At 40.9% G+C, this 21,396-nt stretch overlaps 1 protein-coding gene across 3 annotated transcripts in view; it reads right to left on the minus strand.

Moving 5' to 3' along the window:
• kif13ba (kinesin family member 13Ba) overlaps window positions 1–21,396 on the minus strand; it is a 55,959-nt gene that overhangs the window by 13,162 nt on the left and 21,401 nt on the right. For all 3 annotated transcript variants that reach the window (XM_034680189.1, XM_034680190.1, XM_034680188.1), the window contains exons 4-25: window positions 16,923–16,935; window positions 16,136–16,196; window positions 15,909–16,001; window positions 13,471–13,651; window positions 12,502–12,589; window positions 11,953–12,087; window positions 6,358–6,470; window positions 5,848–5,959; window positions 5,479–5,691; window positions 5,278–5,388; window positions 5,049–5,183; window positions 4,490–4,620; window positions 4,261–4,347; window positions 2,635–2,825; window positions 2,230–2,506; window positions 1,984–2,146; window positions 1,722–1,877; window positions 1,429–1,578; window positions 1,046–1,171; window positions 677–850; window positions 398–555; window positions 149–281 (exon numbers count right to left, since the gene is read on the minus strand). In XM_034680189.1, the coding sequence (XP_034536080.1) occupies window positions 149–281; window positions 398–555; window positions 677–850; window positions 1,046–1,171; window positions 1,429–1,578; window positions 1,722–1,877; window positions 1,984–2,146; window positions 2,230–2,506; window positions 2,635–2,825; window positions 4,261–4,347; window positions 4,490–4,620; window positions 5,049–5,183; window positions 5,278–5,388; window positions 5,479–5,691; window positions 5,848–5,959; window positions 6,358–6,470; window positions 11,953–12,087; window positions 12,502–12,589; window positions 13,471–13,651; window positions 15,909–16,001; window positions 16,136–16,196; window positions 16,923–16,935 (3,001 nt within the window). The remainder of the gene's footprint in view (window positions 1–148; window positions 282–397; window positions 556–676; window positions 851–1,045; window positions 1,172–1,428; window positions 1,579–1,721; window positions 1,878–1,983; window positions 2,147–2,229; window positions 2,507–2,634; window positions 2,826–4,260; window positions 4,348–4,489; window positions 4,621–5,048; window positions 5,184–5,277; window positions 5,389–5,478; window positions 5,692–5,847; window positions 5,960–6,357; window positions 6,471–11,952; window positions 12,088–12,501; window positions 12,590–13,470; window positions 13,652–15,908; window positions 16,002–16,135; window positions 16,197–16,922; window positions 16,936–21,396) is intronic.

Raw genomic sequence — 21,396 nt, forward strand, 5'->3', positions numbered from 1 at the left:
AAAGGAGGAAGGAGGTGGAGAAAGGCATAGGAGTTAAAGAGACAGGGCATTAGTTTGAAAACATTTAGTGTGTTTTACAGAACTTGACTTCTGAGGAGCCAGCTCCACCTTCTGGCAGACTAGGGTTGTGTTCATTGCTTATCCCTACCTGTCGAAGCTGAAAGATACCCCCAGTCCGCACATCTCTAGCAGGAACCACTTCCACAGGGACAAAGTCTCCGTTCTCGTTTATTTCCAGGATTTGAATCCACAGCTCCAGGCGTCGTGTTACCTCACTCCACCTACACAAACATCATTATCAAAACATTTTGGCAATATGTGTGCATTGTTTCAATTAGGTACTGGTAAGCTAGTCTTGCAAACTAGACTTAGTAAAATATTTGGCTTTTGTGTCTACCTGTCTCTTAATGTGCGTGTCTTGGCCTGGATGATGCTGAGGTCCCAGAGCGCAGGGTTTCTTCCTGCATCAGCCTGTCTGTGGCCAAATACCTCGATGGCAACTGCCCCTTCAGTCAGGTATTCAATAAAATCCTCTGATACAGACACTGCCAGCTCCTACAGATCAAGAACAGCATCAGTCTCACAATCATTATGCTATTAAGTAACCAAATCCCTCTCCATCTTTGATGTAAATATTTATTTATATTAAATTTGACTTGTTGTCCATATCTTTTACCTTGCAGCTGTCAAACACCACCATGCAGTGTGGGTCCTTGGTGCTTGGTGAAGAGGATGATGGGTCTACCTCAGGAGCCACGATGATTGGCTCAGGTTGATCCCAGAATGCATACTGACAGAAGACGAAGTTGGACAGGTACTGAGGAAGACCCGTGGCCTGTAGGATCTTAATCTGTGGAGAAAAACACAGGCCAAAGTTATCAAAACAGTTGAATACATAAAATTTCTTTGTGGCACACCAAGCGACCTTGCTAAAAGTTAGAAAACAAACAAACATTTTTTGTTTCTTCAACTTTGAGAACACTTCAGACTTGAACCAGGTTCAAGTAGCGGAGAGATTGTACTCCTCATAAACTTCCTGTCTTACCATGCAGACCAGTTTGCGGTCCTGGACTTCACCATCTTGGTTGTTGTCGCATTCATCTCCTCCAGCCATGTTGTCCTCCAACCCCCCTCCAACCCTTACCACCTCTACGTGTAGACGCCCGGCCACCTGACCACAAGATGAGAAACACCTTTACCTCAGCATTATCAACAAAGTGCGTGTCAGTAAACTCCACAACTACTGGCCCAGAATTTGGAGTTGGTTTGTGAATATTTAGCTACTTCACAAATACAAATGCTCGATAGAGAGATCTGCAGTAATGTTTAAATCACACTTGTAGTACACCAAGCCCAGCGACTGACATCCTAACTTTGGGAGAGGGATATAGGAATTACACTGTTATCACCTAGACTGTGACTACTCACCTCCCCCTTCTGGTTGATGATGGGAACAGCATACTGCAGCTTGACATCATAGAAAAGACAGGAGAGGAAGACATTGGCAACGCCGATCAGACTGTGGTTCTCCTGTTCGTCAAAGAAGGGGTCTGCACGCCGGAAATATGAGCGCATCATCTGGTCAAGGAGAAAATAAAAGAGCATGAATTAAACTCAGGATAACTCAATTTTTTAACAGAAATGCAGGCTTTAGTGTTTAGCAGGAGGCTGGGCAGAATTATTGTAAGAATTCATGTGGCTACATTGTCAAGCTAACTCACAGGGTTTTCTTGGTTATTGTGGTTGTAGTCCTGCCACTCCTGGTACAGCTCTCTCATGTCAACCAGACGGTTCTCCATTTTCTCCAGGCTCCAGATCTGCTTCCCTCGACAGCGACGTCGGACCTGAATTGCTGGCTCACTGAGCACTGCATCCCTCTTTACGTAGGAAGAAAGACACAAAGGTGTATTCAGAAAACGTCAGTGCTAAAACCAAAATCATGAAAAAGATGTGCGTTATTATTGATGTTGCTGTGTGGGAGACCTTGCGGTTTGCGTTGAGGTTGTCTGATGGGATCTGCAGAGTGACTCTGTACTCTGTGTGTCGCTCCAGCTCCTCAGAAATGTAACAGGCTTCCTGCACCAGGAGGTTAGCCCTCACTATCTGCTCCCTCAGTCGCCGTAGACTCCTCACCAACACTGCCTCCCTGATGTAGAAGAGTAGAAGGTATTTAGTTTTAGAATTTTATTTGGTGAATATTAATTTAGGTACATACACAGGCTCTCCCACCTGTCCTCATTCCACTGCCTGAGTCTGCTCTGGGCGCTGGTCGAATGGCTCATCCCTCCCATACTGAGTCTCTCCAGGCTGCGGTAGTGAGACTGCTGTCCTGGAGCTTGCTGGCCAGACATCGTCCCAGAGCTGCCCGTGGACAGACGATCTGGGTTCAGTTTCTTGCGGAGCTGCTGGAGTTCCTGTTCATACATCTGCCTCTGTCGCTCCAGAGCAGAGCGCTTCTCCTCCTCATGCTGTCTCTCTAAAGACTGGAGGACAGCTTGCATGGGATCTATTAGGACCAAAAACCACAGAAGTGAAGAGTCAAGTAAAGGACTATCTTATCTTATCTTATCTTATCAAACCAACTGATGTTCTGTTAATGCAGGAGACAGACTTTACTTCCCCAACACTGCTTACCGTTACTACCGAGGGCCTTCATCATGACCTCTGTTTGGGCAAACTCATAGGAGAAGCTGACTTCACTGGAAACTTCGCTGGCTGTGTCACCATCTGCATCCAGTTGCTCACTGCTGCCACTGTTCTTCATCATCCCACCCTCTCCCTCTTCGTCCTCAGCTCCTCGATTGCGCCGTTTAGGCAGGTTGATCCTGCAGGTACAATGTCTAGTGAATGACTGTGAGCTTTTGGTATGGTTGGATTTAAATAATACATTCTGCTAAAACGCAATAGAGGAGTCTTTGTTGTATCCTTAGCATTCCCATTTTACTAGAAAAGAAATCAGCTGTATTCAATGATGCACTCAACACTTCAAAGATTCCAGAAATTTTCAGGGTGGGCTGCACGTGTGAATGCACCACTTTACCACAAACAGTTCTTACTAGTCTCCTCGTAAAACCTTTGTGAGAGGTCTGGGTGAGCTGATGCTAGTATTCAGGAAAATGTACCATGAGCAAGAGAGCAGGGGTGATGATGTTTATATCCTGCAAACAGTGCAGGACTGGTAATGGGGTTGTTAAAAATGAACCGAGTTCTAGTTTGAGACGAGTTAGAAGGGTGTATTCAAATAAAAAAGATCTGCAAATTTAGAAAAAGCATTCAAAAAATGTTTAGAGTAGGGATGTACACTTTAAGTATTTTCCGTGATCCATTTTTGGAAATGTTAACAATCAGTTATCGATTAATCAATACAAAAAAACACATTATTATTCGTATGTCAAAAACACATTGCCAAATATGTTTTAACCCCAAAATTGTATTTTCTACAGCAACAAAATGCATATAACTGACGGGATTGAATAAGGGTACAACATGTTTAACACTGATTATCAACGATCAGGCTCATAAAAGTATTCTTCGTGGACATGCTCTTATAATATGAAGGCTCACACTACTAACAGAAAAGTTCTTCAGACTCACAGTGTCCAGTTTTCTGTCTACTCGTTCTTCTTGAGAAAAATTAAACATGTGTGTTCGATCAGGTGTCAGCCGGAGCGCAACCGAGTCATGATCAGTCCAGGGGCAGAAAGCCCAGACGGCTCTGATGTTGCTACTAGCGATTCCAACCAGTCTGTTGGCTTTGTATCTAAAGGTGGAGAAATATCCTGTTTAAAGTTTTTAACCTTTGTGTCCATGTTGTTTTCGGCAGCAGTTGCGTATTGATCCTCTTTAAAAAGTGCACGTGGAGACCTGGCGCACAGCGGCAGCCGCCAGCTGAGCGTCTCCGCTGTGCGCAACACCTTTAACAGCTGATTCACATCGAAACATGCTTTAAACTTAAAACACCTCCCTGATATCTGAGTGTAATATGAGACCACATGTTTGTTCCACGTGACGGAAAATTGAAAACAAAAATGTGTGTTTCGAGTAATTTCTTAACAATCAATTAACCGATAATCAATTAATTGTGTACATCCCTAGTTTAGATCCTTCATGGGTTATGTTAATTTAACTGTTATAGGACATATCTAATAATATTTTCTGCCATAAAAAATGTACTAAACACTTAAGTACTTCTTGAAAACCTTAGAAGTCAAAAGCCTATAATGTGGATCTGAATAATAAAATAATAAATAATAAAACTACCTAAAGAAGTGGTTGTTTCCCCAGAGGATTCTGTCCCCGTGATGAAGCTGAAGGGCTGCGGTAACCGGGGAACCATTTACACAGTTCCTATAACACAACAAGGAAAATGGTTATGAATGAATGTTTCAATGTCTCAGGAGGTTAGAGAAAAACTTTAACTCTAAAAATGCAGGTGTCGAAGCGACTACACTCTGCTACACTTGAAGGATGTGATGTTGGTGGTACCTACCGAGCATTCCTGTACGGGGTGAGAATGACGGCAAAATCCGCTGCTATGTCGATGACGCAGTGCTCTGCCTGAATACCCATCCCACACAGCTGGATGTCCTGAGAGTCTGCTGAACCCACCTTTGTGTGTTCCTGTAACATTCAATGTCAAGATATTACCAAACAGGAAACATGTGACAAAGTCATGTGAATAAAAGAAGGACCCTAAAACTGTTGATAATGTGCTTAAATCTTGGTTAGAGATGCTATTACAACTGGCATTAACTTTTTTTTCACACTCTAATGACTGTTTTGATTTATCCTTAACACTGAATAGAATATCTGTATTTGAAAGTTGTTTAGTGCTTTAGGTGTGGTTCTCATTCTTTCTATCATTCAGAAAAAACTATCCCTAGTCAGCTGGTTGGTTATAGAATTTTAAAAAATAATGTCTACTGTTATCCAAATGGTAGGCTTGAAAAATGTTCACACCTGAGTTGAGATGTCATGTTTACAAGGCAATTAGATACAAAACACATGTTAAACCTAGAGTAATGCTGTGTGTTTGTGTGTGTGTATACCTTTAAATAGTACACTAGCAGTTCATTGAGGGCAGGATCTGCATTCAGGTTAACAAGAAAACTCTTATCATCTCCAACTTTAATCCCTGAAGACTGGAGAGAAATACCCAGGCTCTCTAACTGCTTCTGACGCTCCTGCAAACACAGACAATGAGTACAGAGTTCACACTTTTAATACAAGATAATATAAAATGTATGAAAAACTAATGGGAACTGGGTTGTGTCTTACTTGTGCAACCTCCTCAGTTTTACGCAGCTTCTCCTCCCAGGTGATAGTCATCTCTTGAATCAACTTTTCTGACTCCTCTAAGCGGTCTTTCAGCTCCGGAGCCTTCAAAGACTGGAGGAAAAAAAAACCAACCGATGATAAGAGTAGAGTAAAAGCAGAGATTTCCTAATGCTGGTTTCAAAGACTAAAAGGACATCTCACCTCTGCCTGAGTCAGTTGTACTCGTAGTTTCTCCACTTCCTCCCTGAGCTCCCTGATGATGCGTGCGTTGGGGTCTTCATTTACAACTGCATGGTTAACAATGCTCTTTGCTCGGTCTGCATAGCGAAGCGTTGATAGTGTTTCCTCATAGTTGTCTGCTGCTGGACTCACAGTTGCAACCATTGCTGTGCGACTGTTGCCACCCAGACAGTCCTGGAGTTAGGTATCACATGGAGGTAGAAAGAAAGAGGAATAGAGAGAGAAAAGGGGAGAAATTGATGGAAACAGAAAAAGTATTGTCTAATGAAAATCAAAAACATGCAACAGATTTGAATTAAGGAAAATATACAATAATATGCATTGATATACCTTTAGCAGCCATGTCAGAACAGAGTCTCTGTAAGGAACAAACTTATTTTTGTTCTTTGCTGTCCCCTGTTCAGCTAGTGCTGAGATCACCAACCCCAGTGTAGTGAGAGACCTGAAAAACACATAGTGGTAAACTTTGCAGTTCATTTCATTTATCTGCTTTGATAATGGGATCACCACGTGCCTTTTCTTTTAGTGTATTTGTGTTTCTTTCTACGATTTGTGTTAAAATATCATGCTTGTTTTGATTTTTTTTCCCTCCAGATGCACCCACATGGTGTCATACTATGCTTTAGTACTATATCTTTTCGTAAAAATGACAAAAGTTAGTCTGTGGAATCAAAGAAAATGCTCTGTGGCTTGAAATAAACAGCTTGGTGAGAGTAAATTAGCTAACACTTCCAGGAAAGACAAGACGAAAAACAAGTTTCTGAATAAGGAAAGCACCCAATCATGGGTTTGATTGTGTGTGTGTTAAATGTGCATCTGTCATAAACTGCTTGCGCATACTTGTTGATGTTGCTTCCTTCCTTGAGCCGCTCTCCTGCTGCTCCGGTCTTTGCTGCTCTCTCACTTCCAGCGAGATCTACCAGACTCAACCGACTCACCTTCTCTCCACTCGTCTGCAGAGAAAGACAGACAGAAAGAAAGTCTTGTTCATGTTTCCATATTTAGCCCGTTTACATGGCAACTTACATACTCTTAATTTAAACATTGGAATAACCTTATTTTTGCTGATAAATAAGAAATAAAAAGCAGTCAATAAAACAACCAAACTTGTTTGATAAAGAAAAGACATTAAGATAAAAGTAATGACAAAGAAAGGTTAAGCCCAGTTAAAGGCAAAGTTTAAAAGATGGCTCATCAGCTTCCCTTCAAAGATATCAGGAGAGTTTGCTGTTCTAAGATCAAGGGGACTAGATGGTTTAGTTTTCGAAGTTTATGATGCTTTCAAATCTGCCCTTATCTGGCAGCATATAATGTAGTTATAGGGCCCAGAAAGAATAACATCATCAAACTTAAGACCATCATATGGCATGCAAAGACCACAGCAATAAAGGCAGTTGTAAATGCCACTGTGGCCGGGAATCTTCTGTTTGTTTTGTAACAAAATGCATCATAAAGTTTCAGAGCATGGGCTTATTTATTTCTGTCTGCTGCAAAATGTGAGCAGCTTTTGTTCACCCTCTTACTGTCCTCTTTCTGATGGTCGATTTGTTCGCTGAGATTCTTGAAAGGAGAAGCATATATCCACAGGAGAGTTGAGGAGAGTCAGCAGAGAGGCACTTAACATCAACCACATCAAAAAGCAATCTGTGCTGGATTTTCAGCACCTTGTAATAAGCACTACCTTGGTTTTCAATCATGGCAGCAACGGAGGTTAACAAGATGTTTTAATTTGCTTCATCAGGAACATCTGTTGGGCTGGACACCTTAACCTACCTCAGTCCAGAGGAACTTCTCTTTGCTGTCTTTGATTCTTGTGATTTTACCTACATGTGAGGGTCAATTACTCTGTAAGACTGGTTCCTCATCTTTCATTATTTTGATTGACAGGCTCCTTCTGTTTAAAATCCTGCTGATTGTTCATAAAGCACTGAATGGTTTAGGCCTAAAAAATATATTGCTGATCTTCTGCTACTGTATGAACCATCTTGACCTCTGCGGTCATCAAGTACTGGTCTGTTTTCAGTCCCGAGAGTCAGAACGAAACATGGTGAAGCAGCGTTTAGTCGTTATGCACCACATATCTGGAACAAACTCCCTGAAAGCTGCAGGTCCGCTCCAACTCTTACCTCTTTTAAATCAAAGACTGAGACTTTTTTTATTGCCACTGCCTTCCTATCTTAGCTTATTTTAACTCACTTTAAATGCAAATTTTAAATTTACTTTTAATATGTTTCTAATTTTCCTTTTCTATTCTCTGTTTTATTATATTTGTCATTTTAATTGTGCTCTTTTATGCTTGTCTGAATGTTTCCAATGCTTTTAATGTTTTAATGTAAAGCACATTGAGTTGCTCTCGTGTATGAAATGCGCTATACAAATAAAGCTGCCTTGCCTTGCCTAACTTCAGAGGCTGTCGAGGCGATGATATCCCACAGCCATCTTTACTGACCAAGCGTAATGGCTCTGAAGCTGAGGAGGCTGAATGTAACACCTGAGCACATCAGCAGCTCAACATCAGCAGATGAGGTCCCCTGCCTGAAGTCAACAATATATTAGACCGTTAACTAGACATGGGGGGGTAAAAAATGTATAATGTAAAAGCTTGATCCATTGTGGTCTTTACATAAGACCCCCAAACGTTTCCTGGTAACACAGGGCAAACAGGGACGTGCCTGACACTGCCCAGACCCTGTGATACTGCCCTTCTTGTTGTTTACTTGAAACCTTCAGGCCGCCATGAATCAGTCTACATTTTACACTGCTGTCTCCTTCAGTGGTGTGACCTTTGACCCCCAGATCCTCAAGGTTAAAAGTCAACTATTTGACAACACATCTTCTTGATGTCTCTTATTACATGATGCTGCTACTCTGCATCTCTAGTTTCTACTTATTTATGAAGACAAGACCTTCTGAAACTCAACCTACTTACAGCGATCTGTTTGAGGTGCTGAAGAAATTAGAGCCAAGAATAAAAAAACTAACATGACAATGAGACAAGAGCCTATAAGATGTAAACACCTTACATGTTGCTGGCAGAGCGGAAAGGTATGTTTTACTGTGAAAAGGAATTATCTTGGGAAACTGAAGACTTTAATCTCATATCAGTCGAGGCATATGGCTGACTCACATGAGTCTGGTTCTGCTCGAGGTTTCTGCCTGTTAAAAGGACGTTTTTCCCCGCTGCTGTAACGAGCTAAATACTTTAAGGTTCAATGCTCATGGTGGATTAAGGTGGGGTAAGATTGAGTCTTACCCATAGACTGTATAAAATATGGACGTAGTATCCGTCACGTCACCCATCTGTTCCTGAGAGCTGTTTTGAAGCAAATCGACGGCAGCAGCCATATTGGTAATGCGGAACTCAACCAGGCAGAGTGTGACGTAGTGTGAGCCTCTTAGCCAATGGCTGTGTGTTCCCGACCGGGAGTCACGTCAGTCATGTCCTTATTTGGGTAAAACTCGTAATCCTAATATCTTCTGAACCGTCACGTTAGAAAAAAAATTCACTCCCCGTACAGTGTGTGCCATTAGAGAGATTAGCTTCATAGGGCCAAGCCGTTTTTTGAACCAGGCTGTAAACATGTTTATTAATGCTGCAAAGATTGTCTTTTTCCCATTCATATCTATGTAGTTTCCGGTGTTTCTGCAGCCAGCCTCAAGCGGATTCTCGATGTACTGCAGTTTATAGCACTTCCGCATTGGCTTCATCGTTTGAGACCGGAGTTTGCCGCTTGGTCTTACCCTGTCTTGGTGTTGGGTCTTTGTTATTAATTTCACAGAGTGGTGTTGAGATAACATTTGTTGTGATTTGGTGTTATATAAATAAAGATTGATTGATTTAATTAAAAGCTCAGCAAAAAAAAACTCAAAACCTGAATACTAGAAAGACTAATTCATTATATTTAGTGATAAAAATCCACCTCAGCTCCACTGATACAGAGCAGTCTCAGACAAAATCCCCTCGAGTGAAGCAAATTGTAAAACAAACAAGAGATTTTTATCAAGAACACTGAGCAAATAAGACCCAAAAATAAACCAAAACCTTTCCTCAAATAGAGCCTAGAGTGGTGATTACAGAAAGGAGAGCAAGATAGAGCTGGTGACTGCAAGCACAAATAATAGACACAATGGCAAACTGAGTGAAACTGAGGAATTAGAGCTCCTGATTGAAGTTATCACTGGCTGGAATCTGACACAGTGCCTGCTCCTGTTACCAGGTCGTGTCAGACTGTGAAAGACACATCAACCAACACTTTTGTTTTCTTTTTCGCTGTGATTTTTATCATTGTGTACAATACGCAGGAAGCAATACTCGCCACAGCGGCACTATCCTTGATTAATAAAACCAGGACACATAATACCTGGGACAGTAACCGGATCTTTTCAGACTACTTGGCAGCAACTTTAAAGTTCCAGGAGAGATCAAGAGTCACGGCATCAACAAGAGCTTCAAGTAGTAAATAATCATGCTGAGTTTAATAAATTCAAATCCTTATAGATTTTTCTTTTTTTAATTCTGCAAACTACTTCACTTGTACATGAAAGCTAGACTGTGTTTAGATCTGCAGAGAACAAATGAGCAAACAACTCAGTCGGTTACAACGAGGGGCTGAAGTTCATTTGACTGAACTTTGAGTTTGGTGTCTGGTTGACATGTCAGAGCAGAGCATGTGCATGTTAATCAGAGGAAATCCTGCAATGAGCTGTGGGAGCGTCAGAATGACTCACCCATCACCCACTGACTCAACACTGTTCCTCTACTCACAGCACCACCAGAGCCGTCAGGGGGCACAGAAGAGCTTGAAAGCTGTTACCTACTGTCCGTCTTCCTCTAGTTATCTGGACAAGTTCTTTAACACTAGCAACTTTATTTGTTCTTTTATGAACAACAAGCAACAAAAAAGTTGTGTAGTAAACCTAAGTATTGTGGGGGTGAAGTAAGGGGTACTAGCAAAGGCTTAGGTTCAATTTAAAATCATTGCGGCATTGCAGAGATGAATGTCATTTAACATTACAAACACTTGCACAGCCAGTTGAAGGCTGTAACATAATCATTTTAAGGCAGCAGAATAAAGTTTAATCACCAACCATCTCTGGCAAAGTTGTTTCTCTTGATTTGACTCGTACTTTTAGTCTTAAAAAAGCGACATCATTGTGTTTTAAATTGGATTTACCAAACTTGTGAACTCTTCCTTTTTCTCCCTACAACCTATGAAACAGATTAAATTGACCTAATAACTGCCTAGTACCACTAAGCAATATAAAGTGAAACATAAAAACATGCATCACTCAACACTGCACTGTAGCTTTTATGCATATATTTTAAAACTGTCTTATTTTATTTGAACATTCTTTTTTTCCCCAGTTTTTATTTTCTTTGATTTTAACAGCTTCTTTTAATGCCAAATGTTTCTTATAATGTGTTTTTTCTGACCTTTGTAATGATTCTTTTAATGTCTTGCGTGACGCATTTTGAATTGCTTTAATGTTTAGGCAAGGCATAACTTGCCTTGTCTAAACAATAAAACAATTCTGAATGGTGCTGAGATCTGGTCTAGTGGAGCTTTTAGTGGTCAAAGGAGTTCCCGGTCAGAGTGCAGAGTAAGGTAAACATTTAACTTCAATTAAATTTGTTTATCCAATAAGGAGATAATGAATTAAAGCAACAAACTGACTCATCCAGACTGTGAACATGTCAGTCGAGTGATTCATTCATCTGCTTGACAGTCTGTGCGGTCTGTGCTGTGTGCTCAATGAGCCTACTGACTGACTGACTGACCAACCTGGTGACTGATAGTGGGTGTGCCTTGAAAACAGAGCGCGCCGTATCAGCTGACAAACTGAAAGTCATGCCTGTGAATTATTAACAAGATTTACTGATGGTGAGTTTGTCTGGAAACAAGAGCAAGGAGCAGGAGAGGCTAAGTGGGTCAGCGAGGAAGGAGCATGAGCTTTTTCCTTGCTGTGTGGGGTCACACAACTGAGCTGACATCATCTCATTTTGTTCCTAACTTTTCACCCGGCGACTGATCGATCTAAAAGCTGGCAGACAGTGATTGCTTAGTCATCCATGAGCGATGACACAGACACTTCTGTTCTGGAACAGACTAAAATGTCTGGATAGAAACAGAACCATGACATCACAGAGAGAGAGAGAGAGCAAAGATGACAGATGAGGAGACCAGGATAACCTTGCAGTGCACAGGGGCTGAATGGGACACAATTAAATATGGGTTGACTCCTTCTAAATGCCAAACAACTTCTGCTCTAAAATAGTATGCCAGAGAGGCTGCTGGGACCTGGCCCGGCTCCCAGTAGCCTCTCTGGCACCGCCCGCTTCCATGTGGACACAAATTATCTGGTGGACATGTTCAGTTCAGAGCACCACACATCTATAGCTATCTGCACCACCCAGCTCTATGTGTTTTGTCTTACCCCAGATTGCAGGTCTTTGAGTGTGTGTGTGAGGATGATGTTGAAGACAGCATGTGATCGACTGCTCTCCTCATTCATGTTGGTCGCTGCAACAGTCCGAGACTTATTCCCCTCTGACATCAGAGACTCAATGTCCTGTCAGAAATTAAAACACAAGATTAATAAGGTATAGTAATATTTTTCCATTCAGATTGTTGTTGAATGGCAACACTTTGAAGAAAACAAGTTCTATGATTTGATAAGATTCTGTGCACGTTTCTATATGTAGTGAAGGTTTAGTAAACATTTTTAGAATTAGCTCTAATGTTAATAGGGGGGTATATATAAATATACTACATCAGTGAGAAAAAGCAGTACATATCCTCAAAGTTTAGAAATAAAACCAGAGGGAAAGGAGTACGATGGTCCTCTCACATCTGTTTAATTGCCATTTGATGTGGCAGCCAGAATTCAACACAGCATCCGTTTAAAGAGGATGATTGTGAAAATAAACCTAATTTAAAAGCATAGCACCAAACTAAAATCACCATCTAAGAAAACTAGTTTTACCTTGTAGCTGGCCACAGCTAGTCGAGACAAGCCATCCACGTAGGGCCCCAAAACCTTATGTTCCCTCACCCTCAGAGCTTGTCTCCCCCTGGACAGAAACAAATGCATGGTTAAAAAAAAGAAGACATAAACATAGTCACTGTTAGGGATAGGGAGTTTTCTATTCCTCTGATGTATAAGAAATGGCGGTGTAGGCTCAGCTGTGTTTGTCCACCGCTGTAACGTTTCATATAGACTTTGTGAGCACTTGGCTTCCTGACCCTGATTCAAACTTTCTCCAGGTCAGAGAACTTCATCATTCTCAGGGGCTCAGTGAAGCCCATATGGCTGTCAGATGGTCTGCTTCTCTTTGACTCCTTTAACTGAGGTCAAAGGTTAGAAAGTGAGGAGAGGTCAGAGGTTATGCTGTCTGGGGCAGCAGACCCAAGCCTGTGCTCCTGATTTACTGCTGACCTGCTGGACATGAACTGGACTCCATCAGTGACTGCAGGGAATGATCTTTTTATCCACTGACCACAGCAGCTGGAGTCACCAGAGTCCATCAGCCACTGTCTCTGTTCGACCTGCTTTAACTTGGGTTTCAAGCAGAAAATTACTTCAGACACTGGTTGCTTGTCTATAAAGTAGACTACGTTACTGCAGACCAAAAAACAGCTGTACTAGTACAACAAGTTGACCCCATTCCATGACTATTGTTTCTAAATATCAGAGTCCTTGTGGTCTGCATCTATAACCTCCTCTGGTTCATGACCAGTGACTGTATCTCAACACTTCCTGCTAAGTCTTCACAATAAAAGTCACAATTTTATTTTTTCAGTAGGCACATTTATAGCTTTAAAATGTGTATTTTTGTGCCCTATAACATTTCTATAACAATTTTACTTTTCTGGTGAACAAACAAGAGATGTTCAGACCTACACAGGAGAAAGAAAACGATGGGTCTTTGTAAAAAATGGGGTGAGGTCATACCCTTTGGGGTCGAGCAGATCTCGGACCTTCTCGTTGTAGATCTCCATGTAGGACACTTCAACAGTGAAGCTCTCCTGCTCGCGCCCTTCTTTCTTAGTTCGTTCAAACAAAGCACTGCACAGCCGGGGGATCAGACCTGGCTGGTCCCCTGAACCCATCATGGTGTACGACTTTCCTGAACCTGAAACAACATAAAGGGGACAAAGTCAACTCAGGGAAACAAGTCTGACATCAGGTTTCAGGAACACAATTAAACGAGTCATCCCTTTTTATCGAGCCATTAACTCTATAAATGTAATGATCAATTGAAGTTAACTGCATTAAGTACAACTACAGTTCAATACAAAAGCTACACAACTAATGCTGCCTTTACTAAGTTTAAAGTCTTAAAGCTAGGGTTGATAGTCAAGGAAAACTAGCATGAATTTGAATGTAGCATTTCCTCAGGACTCCGTCTAACCTCCCCCCCCCCTCCCCTCGGAGCTCCTCCAAAACGACGCCCCTGCTCACATGAACAAGCGCCGCTGATTCTTGACCATATGATCGTGGCTGATTAAAAACCGGTCTTCAGCACATCGTTTGTGTTTTGCACTACGTAAACTCATGTCTCACTCAGCGGTAAGAAAACACCAAAACATCATCATAGTGAAAGTTAAAAACACAAACAGAAATGAAATGTACGCGCAGGAGGCGGGCAAAGCGGCAGGATGGGAGGACAGGACTTGATTGGTTTCATAATTTGGCTCCTGATGGCAGGGATTGAATGGTGTTTTCTCAGGTTTACTCCGGCTGCAGATAGCGGCTTTTTTTCGCTCTTTTTTAAGAACATATTATGTATTGATTGTCATCGGGACATAAAGATCATTTTAACCAGTATAACAAAAAGTGTATCTAAATCTGACTACCAACCCCAGCTTTAAGTAACTCTTGGTGTTGTTGAGGTTTATAAAAGTTATCACATCTCAAGTTGGATTTTCCCTTGACTGCATCATATATCACTTGTGTTTGGCATAACATATAAAAGCAGGAGACACCTCCACCAATGATATTTAGAGGACCAATCAATGTAATTTGAAATGTGCCATATCCACATTTCATGTGTTTATGGCACCTGTTCACATCGTTTTGACATATTTGAACACTTCAGAACTTCTACAACTGAGACTGTGATTTATGTGTTTTGTGAAACATATTGTCAAGCAGCACAGCGCATGCACTTTTATGCAGCTTTAACAGAAACTTTTGAAAAAAAATGGGTGGTCAAGAGAAAGTGTCTCTAACAGTCACATGGCAAATCCGCTACCATAGCTACCATCCATAGCAAGCCACTCGCACCTGTCTCCATGTGAGAGTTATTGAGAAAGAGAGAGAGAGCGAGTGAGTGAGACGCTGTGCTGATGCTGATCACCTAAAGCAGCATGCATGGAAAGAACTCACAGCGTAACTTCGTAACACTTAAATAGCGCACATTTTCTACTAAGTTCTATAACTCCATGCCATCAAAGCTGGTTACAGCCTTTGTTACAAAGACACAAAAAAAAGCACTAATCGAAACCACATGATACTTTACTATCGTTACTAGCATATTTAGCTGTGCTGTCAGCTGGTGGCAGGCAGAGTGCAGTTCTTTGAAGTCGATTCACAGGCTGCAAATAACACAAACGGCAAACATGGCTCACTGCTGTCGCTTTTAAAACAGCTTGAGATTAGTCTTGATTAAAACATTAGCACAGACACTCTGAAACCTAAAGTATCATCACCTGTTTCAACCTGCAGATATCCCAGATTCTTTCAAAATGAGTTTTAATAGAAATCTATGATTCATGCGGGTCAGGTTGTAGAAACACCCCTGAATATGTTGCAGTTCAGCAAAACACCTTCATTTGTTATGACCCCAAATCAAAACATTGTATTTAATGAACACCTGTGACATAAGAAGTTGACTTTTCTTAAAACACATTCTGACTTTTGTGTAGATGCTCCATAGTTTAATCAGCTCTGGCATGTTTGTTGAAAGATCTGTAGCATTGTTTTTTGAGTAAACAGAGAGATTCTCTTAATGGTGATACTACAGAGGACATGTTTGACCCCTTTTTTGGCACACTGCAGTCTGATGTTGGTCTGAAAAGTTTACAGTTTAACCAGTGTAGATATATAAACTGTCTTTACAGCATCCCTTTGTTGGTTTATGTTTCGACAACACTGGGAAGGGAAATCATGCCTCTAAGGTATGAATGCTGAAGATGCAATCATGCCACAACACATCCACACTGACACTCCTCTCTTCATTGTTAAATCAAAAGCTTGAGGGCACTGACAACACCAATTTTTTTTTACAAAAACTGTTTTCAAAATTAGTTCTGTTAAACAGCCAGCCAGGTGAAATACATATGCCTGATACTGACCATATGACAGTGAAGTGTCTAAAGGTACATTACCTGTTTGTCCATAGGCAAATATACAGGCATTATAGCCCTGGAAGGCATTATGAAGAAGACTTTCCCCAAGGCACTGGAAGACCACCTCTTGACCTGAACACACAAACATACATACATTCAATTTGACTCTAGTAAGCTGTTAGATGTCTTAAACGTATTTGAATGGCACATCAGTAGGTTACTATTAAATCTTTGAATAATGTGAACTTGTCTTAAATTGGCCTTACCGGCAAATTTCTCCTTATCGGCCTCATCCATGGACCAAAAACAGTAATCATAGGCAAAGACCTGGAATCAAAAAGCAGCAGCATAAGAAATACAGATAAAAGCGGTCTGTATGTCTCAGCTATAACACAGCAATGTCCCTTTTATTTAACTTTTTCAATGTCTTGCTTTATGATGGGACAGCTGAAGAGAAAGGAAATGTGGGGGAGAGAGAGCAAGGATAACATGGTTGCAGGTTGAGAGTTGAACCAACAACCACTGAGTTCTGAACGTTCACATTCAATGACAAGCTTCAGCTTCTCCTTTCATTGGAAATGAAGGAAATTAAATGTATATGAATTCTATAGGCTAATAATAACTGTTATTGTTTAGGTGTTACACTTGAGTTGTGTCACTGAACAGTAGTGTTATTCACAGTGTACTGAGGGCTCATGTGGTCTATGCTCTACTTTTCAAATGTCATTAAAGAGCTTCCTAGGAAACACAAGTACAGTAAAGTGAGAAGCACACGCAAACATGTTTTCCAGCAACGAGTATGCATTCATATTTTAACACATTAAACACAACTCAAAATCAGCTCTACATCACTTTGTGCAGTTTCACATAGTTCCCAAACTGAGTCGAGGAAACACAGCAGCTTCTTTGTTTAACACACAGATGATTCACAAGCATGGAATTAGCTCAGTGTCCAACATGGCTGTGTGTGTGTGTGTGTGTGTGTGTGTGTGTGTGTGTGTGTGTGTGTGTGTGTGTGTGTGTGTGTGTGTGTGTGTGTGACTGTGTTGTTACCTTGGACTGATTCCTGATGATGTTGGGATGGTCAAGGTTCACAGCAGCATGTGGAGAGATATGAAGATGACAGTTAATGCACACATTAGAGAGGACATGGTGTGTAAAGAACATTTGAACATGAAGCATCCCACACTTTTTTACTATTTTTTCATAAGTATACAAGGGAGTAAGGGCGGTAAAGTAAAAAGTGACAGACAGAAGGACACAGGCAGAAAACAAGGACAGCCTGGAACCTGGCCTTTGGCTTTCAGTGTTTTCACACATCGCTCAGCAACACGTTTAGATCAAAATCAGCCTCGTCTGTGTGGCCTGTTCACAGCTTGTTTACTTGTCACATGTCAAACCAACTTCTCCAGGGATGGAGTAAGGGTGTGTGAAGACGCTATATTCATATCTAAGGGCCTGGGGAGACAGAAAAAAATCTGTGTCTAGTGTGTGTGTGTGTGTGTGTGTGTGTGTGTGTGTGTGTGTGCGTGCGTGCGTGCGTGCATGCGTGCGTGTGTGTGTGTGTGTGTGAGAGAGAGAGAGAGAGATGGAGGGGGTTGAGGCTGAAGTTGGCAGAGGGTTGAAGCAGAGTGTGGCTGTGTAGCGGGGTTACTGGGTTATGGTCATACTCAGAAATTGATGGGGACATGTGGGGGAAGATGGCTCATCCAATGAAATAAAACTGACTGACAATAAAGGATGGTATTAGTCTCAATATCTGCATAATCTGCACAGAGAAACAAGGTGAAACATGTAAGATATACTGTATGTTTCCATATTTGTCAGTTTTTTTTAACAGGTAGCTATTTCTGGCATGTCATGTTTGTTGCAAGCTTTTCTAAAGAAGCTGAAAAATATTTAAAAAATCACAAAAGCATTGTTCTTCTGTGGATTTACAATACATTGTCTTTATCGTTGATGCGTAATTAAGGGTCCAACAATTCAGTAGTGTGCTTTAAAAGGCTGACCAAACAGCTTTATTCAAGTGAAATTAAAATTTCAAAGTGTGCCAAATGGTTTGAAATTATTTCAAAAGTGACACATTATAATCATAACTCTTTATTTTAAGTCATTCTGTGGATCCAGGTCATATGTAGTTTTATGCAATGTCATCATTACCCCTGCATGTCTGCTCTACGTAATATATGAAACAGCTCAAGCGTTCCAGCAGAACTGAAGCTAGGGGCAAGTGTGGAAGGGAGGGAGTGTTAGAGGTACACAATGTATATACTGTTAGAACACAGCAAAGTTGACTCGTGTGTAAGAACGTTTGAGTTCTTGCATTTCAGCCTTTCCACGAAATCAGACTCAGTCTTTGCTTGTATCTGTAGCTGAGAGAACATATCACACTGATATGATCGAAAATCATTCTTCTGTGCACTTAAAGATCATGAGTTGGAAAGCTTTACAAACATTAGTGTTTCTTTTTCTTAATATATTCTATTTGAAGTTGTTTTTATGTACAGCACTTTGTGTTACAATGTCATATTGTTATATATAAAGTCTGATTGATTGATTTATAAAGCTGTCAACTTTATCTGCTGCCAGGATCAACACTTATCTGACTTTAAACACAGAATCATTTTTAATGTAGTGGACATATAAGATGGGGGATAACATAAAGATAAATAACAGGGTGATATTAGCATAAAGCAAAAAAAAGTCAGTAGAATAAAACACCAGCTTTTTGTCAATAATGTTACTTAAAAGTGGTACAAATAAACACTTGCAATTATGGGACATTTAATGGGAGATTATACCATAAGCAAGATCTTCATTATGTTATTTATCTGTCAATAAAATGTGTAAGCAGGAGCGCTTTTGTTAAAATGCAAATTGCCACTAAAAAATGTTGCAGCTCTAATTGATGTGCATATTCCCAGTTATGGGATTACTTTAGGGCATGAAAGCAGCCATTTGGTGGGCACCCAATCAAATAGGCTTACTGCAACATGGCAACATTAGGACTGGCATTCCCTGAGGAAAGAGAATCAGAATTATAATCCGGCCTGTTCATCCCATTATCTCAACAAAATCTGCAGCGCTCTAATAAATTCCTCTGATTGATTAAATCATCTCCCGTCAGGTGTTTAAAAGAATGAACTTCTCTTTTTCATCACTGCAGGTGACCCTACCTCGTCTCCCTACTCCTACATGAGTTGCTGACTCCACCCATGGGGGGTGGGGCAGCTGTCAAGTCATATTATGAGCCTGGAGGAGGTTTAAACACCAAAACAATTACACTTCTATCATTATGAAGACCCTCCATTGCATTCATTAGTAGTCCCCACCACCATGCTCATTTCTGGCCCAACCCTAATCAAAGCCAGAACCACAAACCACATCACAAAAAAAACACTGGACAGAAATATTGAAAACTAAACGTGGTGAAATGAAACACACATTCACATACACATTCACATACACACACACCCACACACATTCCATCAATCACACACACGTTTCCCTTTACCCATGCACATTCCTTACAAACCGCCAAAACCACATTGCAGCCAGTATACAGTCCAATCTGTAACACTTCATATTTCACTGACGTTCCTTTGCTGACGTGCTGCATTCAGACGGTAAAAGCATGCAGAGTAATTCCTGTCTGAAGGCTTATTGATTCCAGTAGCTCTTCAAACCAGGATACAATCAGGACCTCCTGGATACAGTGTTTGTGCAGAGTCACATCTATCAGTGAGGGATGATTGTACGGGTGGTTGACACGGCTTTCAAAGTGTAACGTTGAAGAAAATAAACATGTTGTCTAAAAGTTTGAGATGGGCCAAATAATCGGTCTGCAGATTTATTGAGCCATTAAAGGCATTTTGAAATAATCTGCATCAGCCGATACCGGCATTGTAATTTCTAAATTGTACATTTTTATATTGTTTCTAACATAAATATCAGTTGTGTTCTAACGCGTGATCCAATACATTTCCTATTTTAAAGATGGACTTGATAAAACACATCTGAAATGTGTTGTTGGCTTAGATAACCAAGTCTTTTGGATCGTAAAGAGCATATAATATTGGAATAATAATTGTATTATTATTTTTTTTTTCATCTAAATATTTACCCTGATTTTTTTTATATTGTAATGACTACAGATGATTAAACAGAAATCCAAAACTCCCCTGTGGAAATATTTGACTGAGTCATATATTTTTCTGTCTGTTTTTATTAGATTAAATGTTCATTCAGTTCAGTAATGTTGTTCTTCATTTCTCTTTGTTTTAATGTTTTATTTGATCGAATGCAAAAATCAAACAAACAAACTAGACCGCAATATTGGCTCTCTGAAAATCACCATTGGCTGTTGAAAAACCAATAATGGTAGAACTAAAAATACAAAAAAATGAGGAAACTATCAAAAAAATCCGTGGCTTGCTGAAATTTAAATCCTTAAAGATCTGAGTTTTATTATTTATCAATTAGTTCTGAGGTTTTAATGTTTGAAATGTTGTTGCTCCTCCTTCTCCTCCTCCTCCTCCTCCTCCTCCTAGAGCATTCTTCATGCCCACTATCTCCCATCAGTCATATCTCCAAACACACAATAGTAGTGGAAATGGCGTAGCAGGTTTTGACATACACAGTGATGACAGCTGTCATAGTTGCTTCAGAGGCCGCAGACGAGAAGGGTCACCCATGTCTTGCGCTCAGGCGCCCATTAACGAAGCTAGGGGCCCCCCTGACCAATGAGAGGGGAGAATGAGGCAGTCAGGAGAGCTGTGAACCCGCCTCTCTCGGCCCTCGTACACTTCTATTCGTCCCTCCTCCCTTCTGCCTGCTCCTCTGCTCTGATCACCGTCATTTAAAAAATAACTTAATGCATGGCTGCCTCCCCCCCCTCCCTTCCATCTTTCTCTACTGTTCTTGCATTCCCTTTTTTCTCTCTGGGACAGTACCATCCACGGCTGTGCAGGGAGGAATGAGGAGTGGAGGATGGAAAGGAGGCTGAAGGTAGCCAGGGGGGTTAGAAAGTAAAGAGGCTGGGCCTGAGACTGGAATGTTAAGCTGAAGCAGAAACAGCATCAGTGTAACACGGCACATACTGATGGCACAGAACAACAGGACATATAACAGGCTAATACTTGAGTTCAGCACATTCTGAATAATGTTGACACATGCTCCACACATACTCTGGAAATCATTACATGGTATACTGCTCAGGCTAACCATGCTTAAGTAGATCATACCAGTCACTGTTCACTTAACTCAGCTTTCTCCATGTTTATAATGCACTCATTCTAAACCAACACCCTTCATGTTTCATGCCATGCTTGCACCACCCTGTCTGAGGCTGGTTCTATTCACACTGCCTGAGGAGACGTGCTTAATTAATGCCATTTATTTTGAAAATAGGGTGTGTGCAGCTGCTGCCTTCACGCTGCCTTTTGGTATCAAAACGATGTTTCATTTTTCCACAAATAAATAATGCAAAAAATATCAAGACAGTTGAAGTCAAGCTGTTTCAAAATCT

This window comes from Notolabrus celidotus, chromosome 3, assembly GCF_009762535.1.
Source record: "Notolabrus celidotus isolate fNotCel1 chromosome 3, fNotCel1.pri, whole genome shotgun sequence".
In the NCBI taxonomy this organism is placed as follows: Eukaryota; Metazoa; Chordata; class Actinopteri; order Labriformes; family Labridae; genus Notolabrus; species Notolabrus celidotus.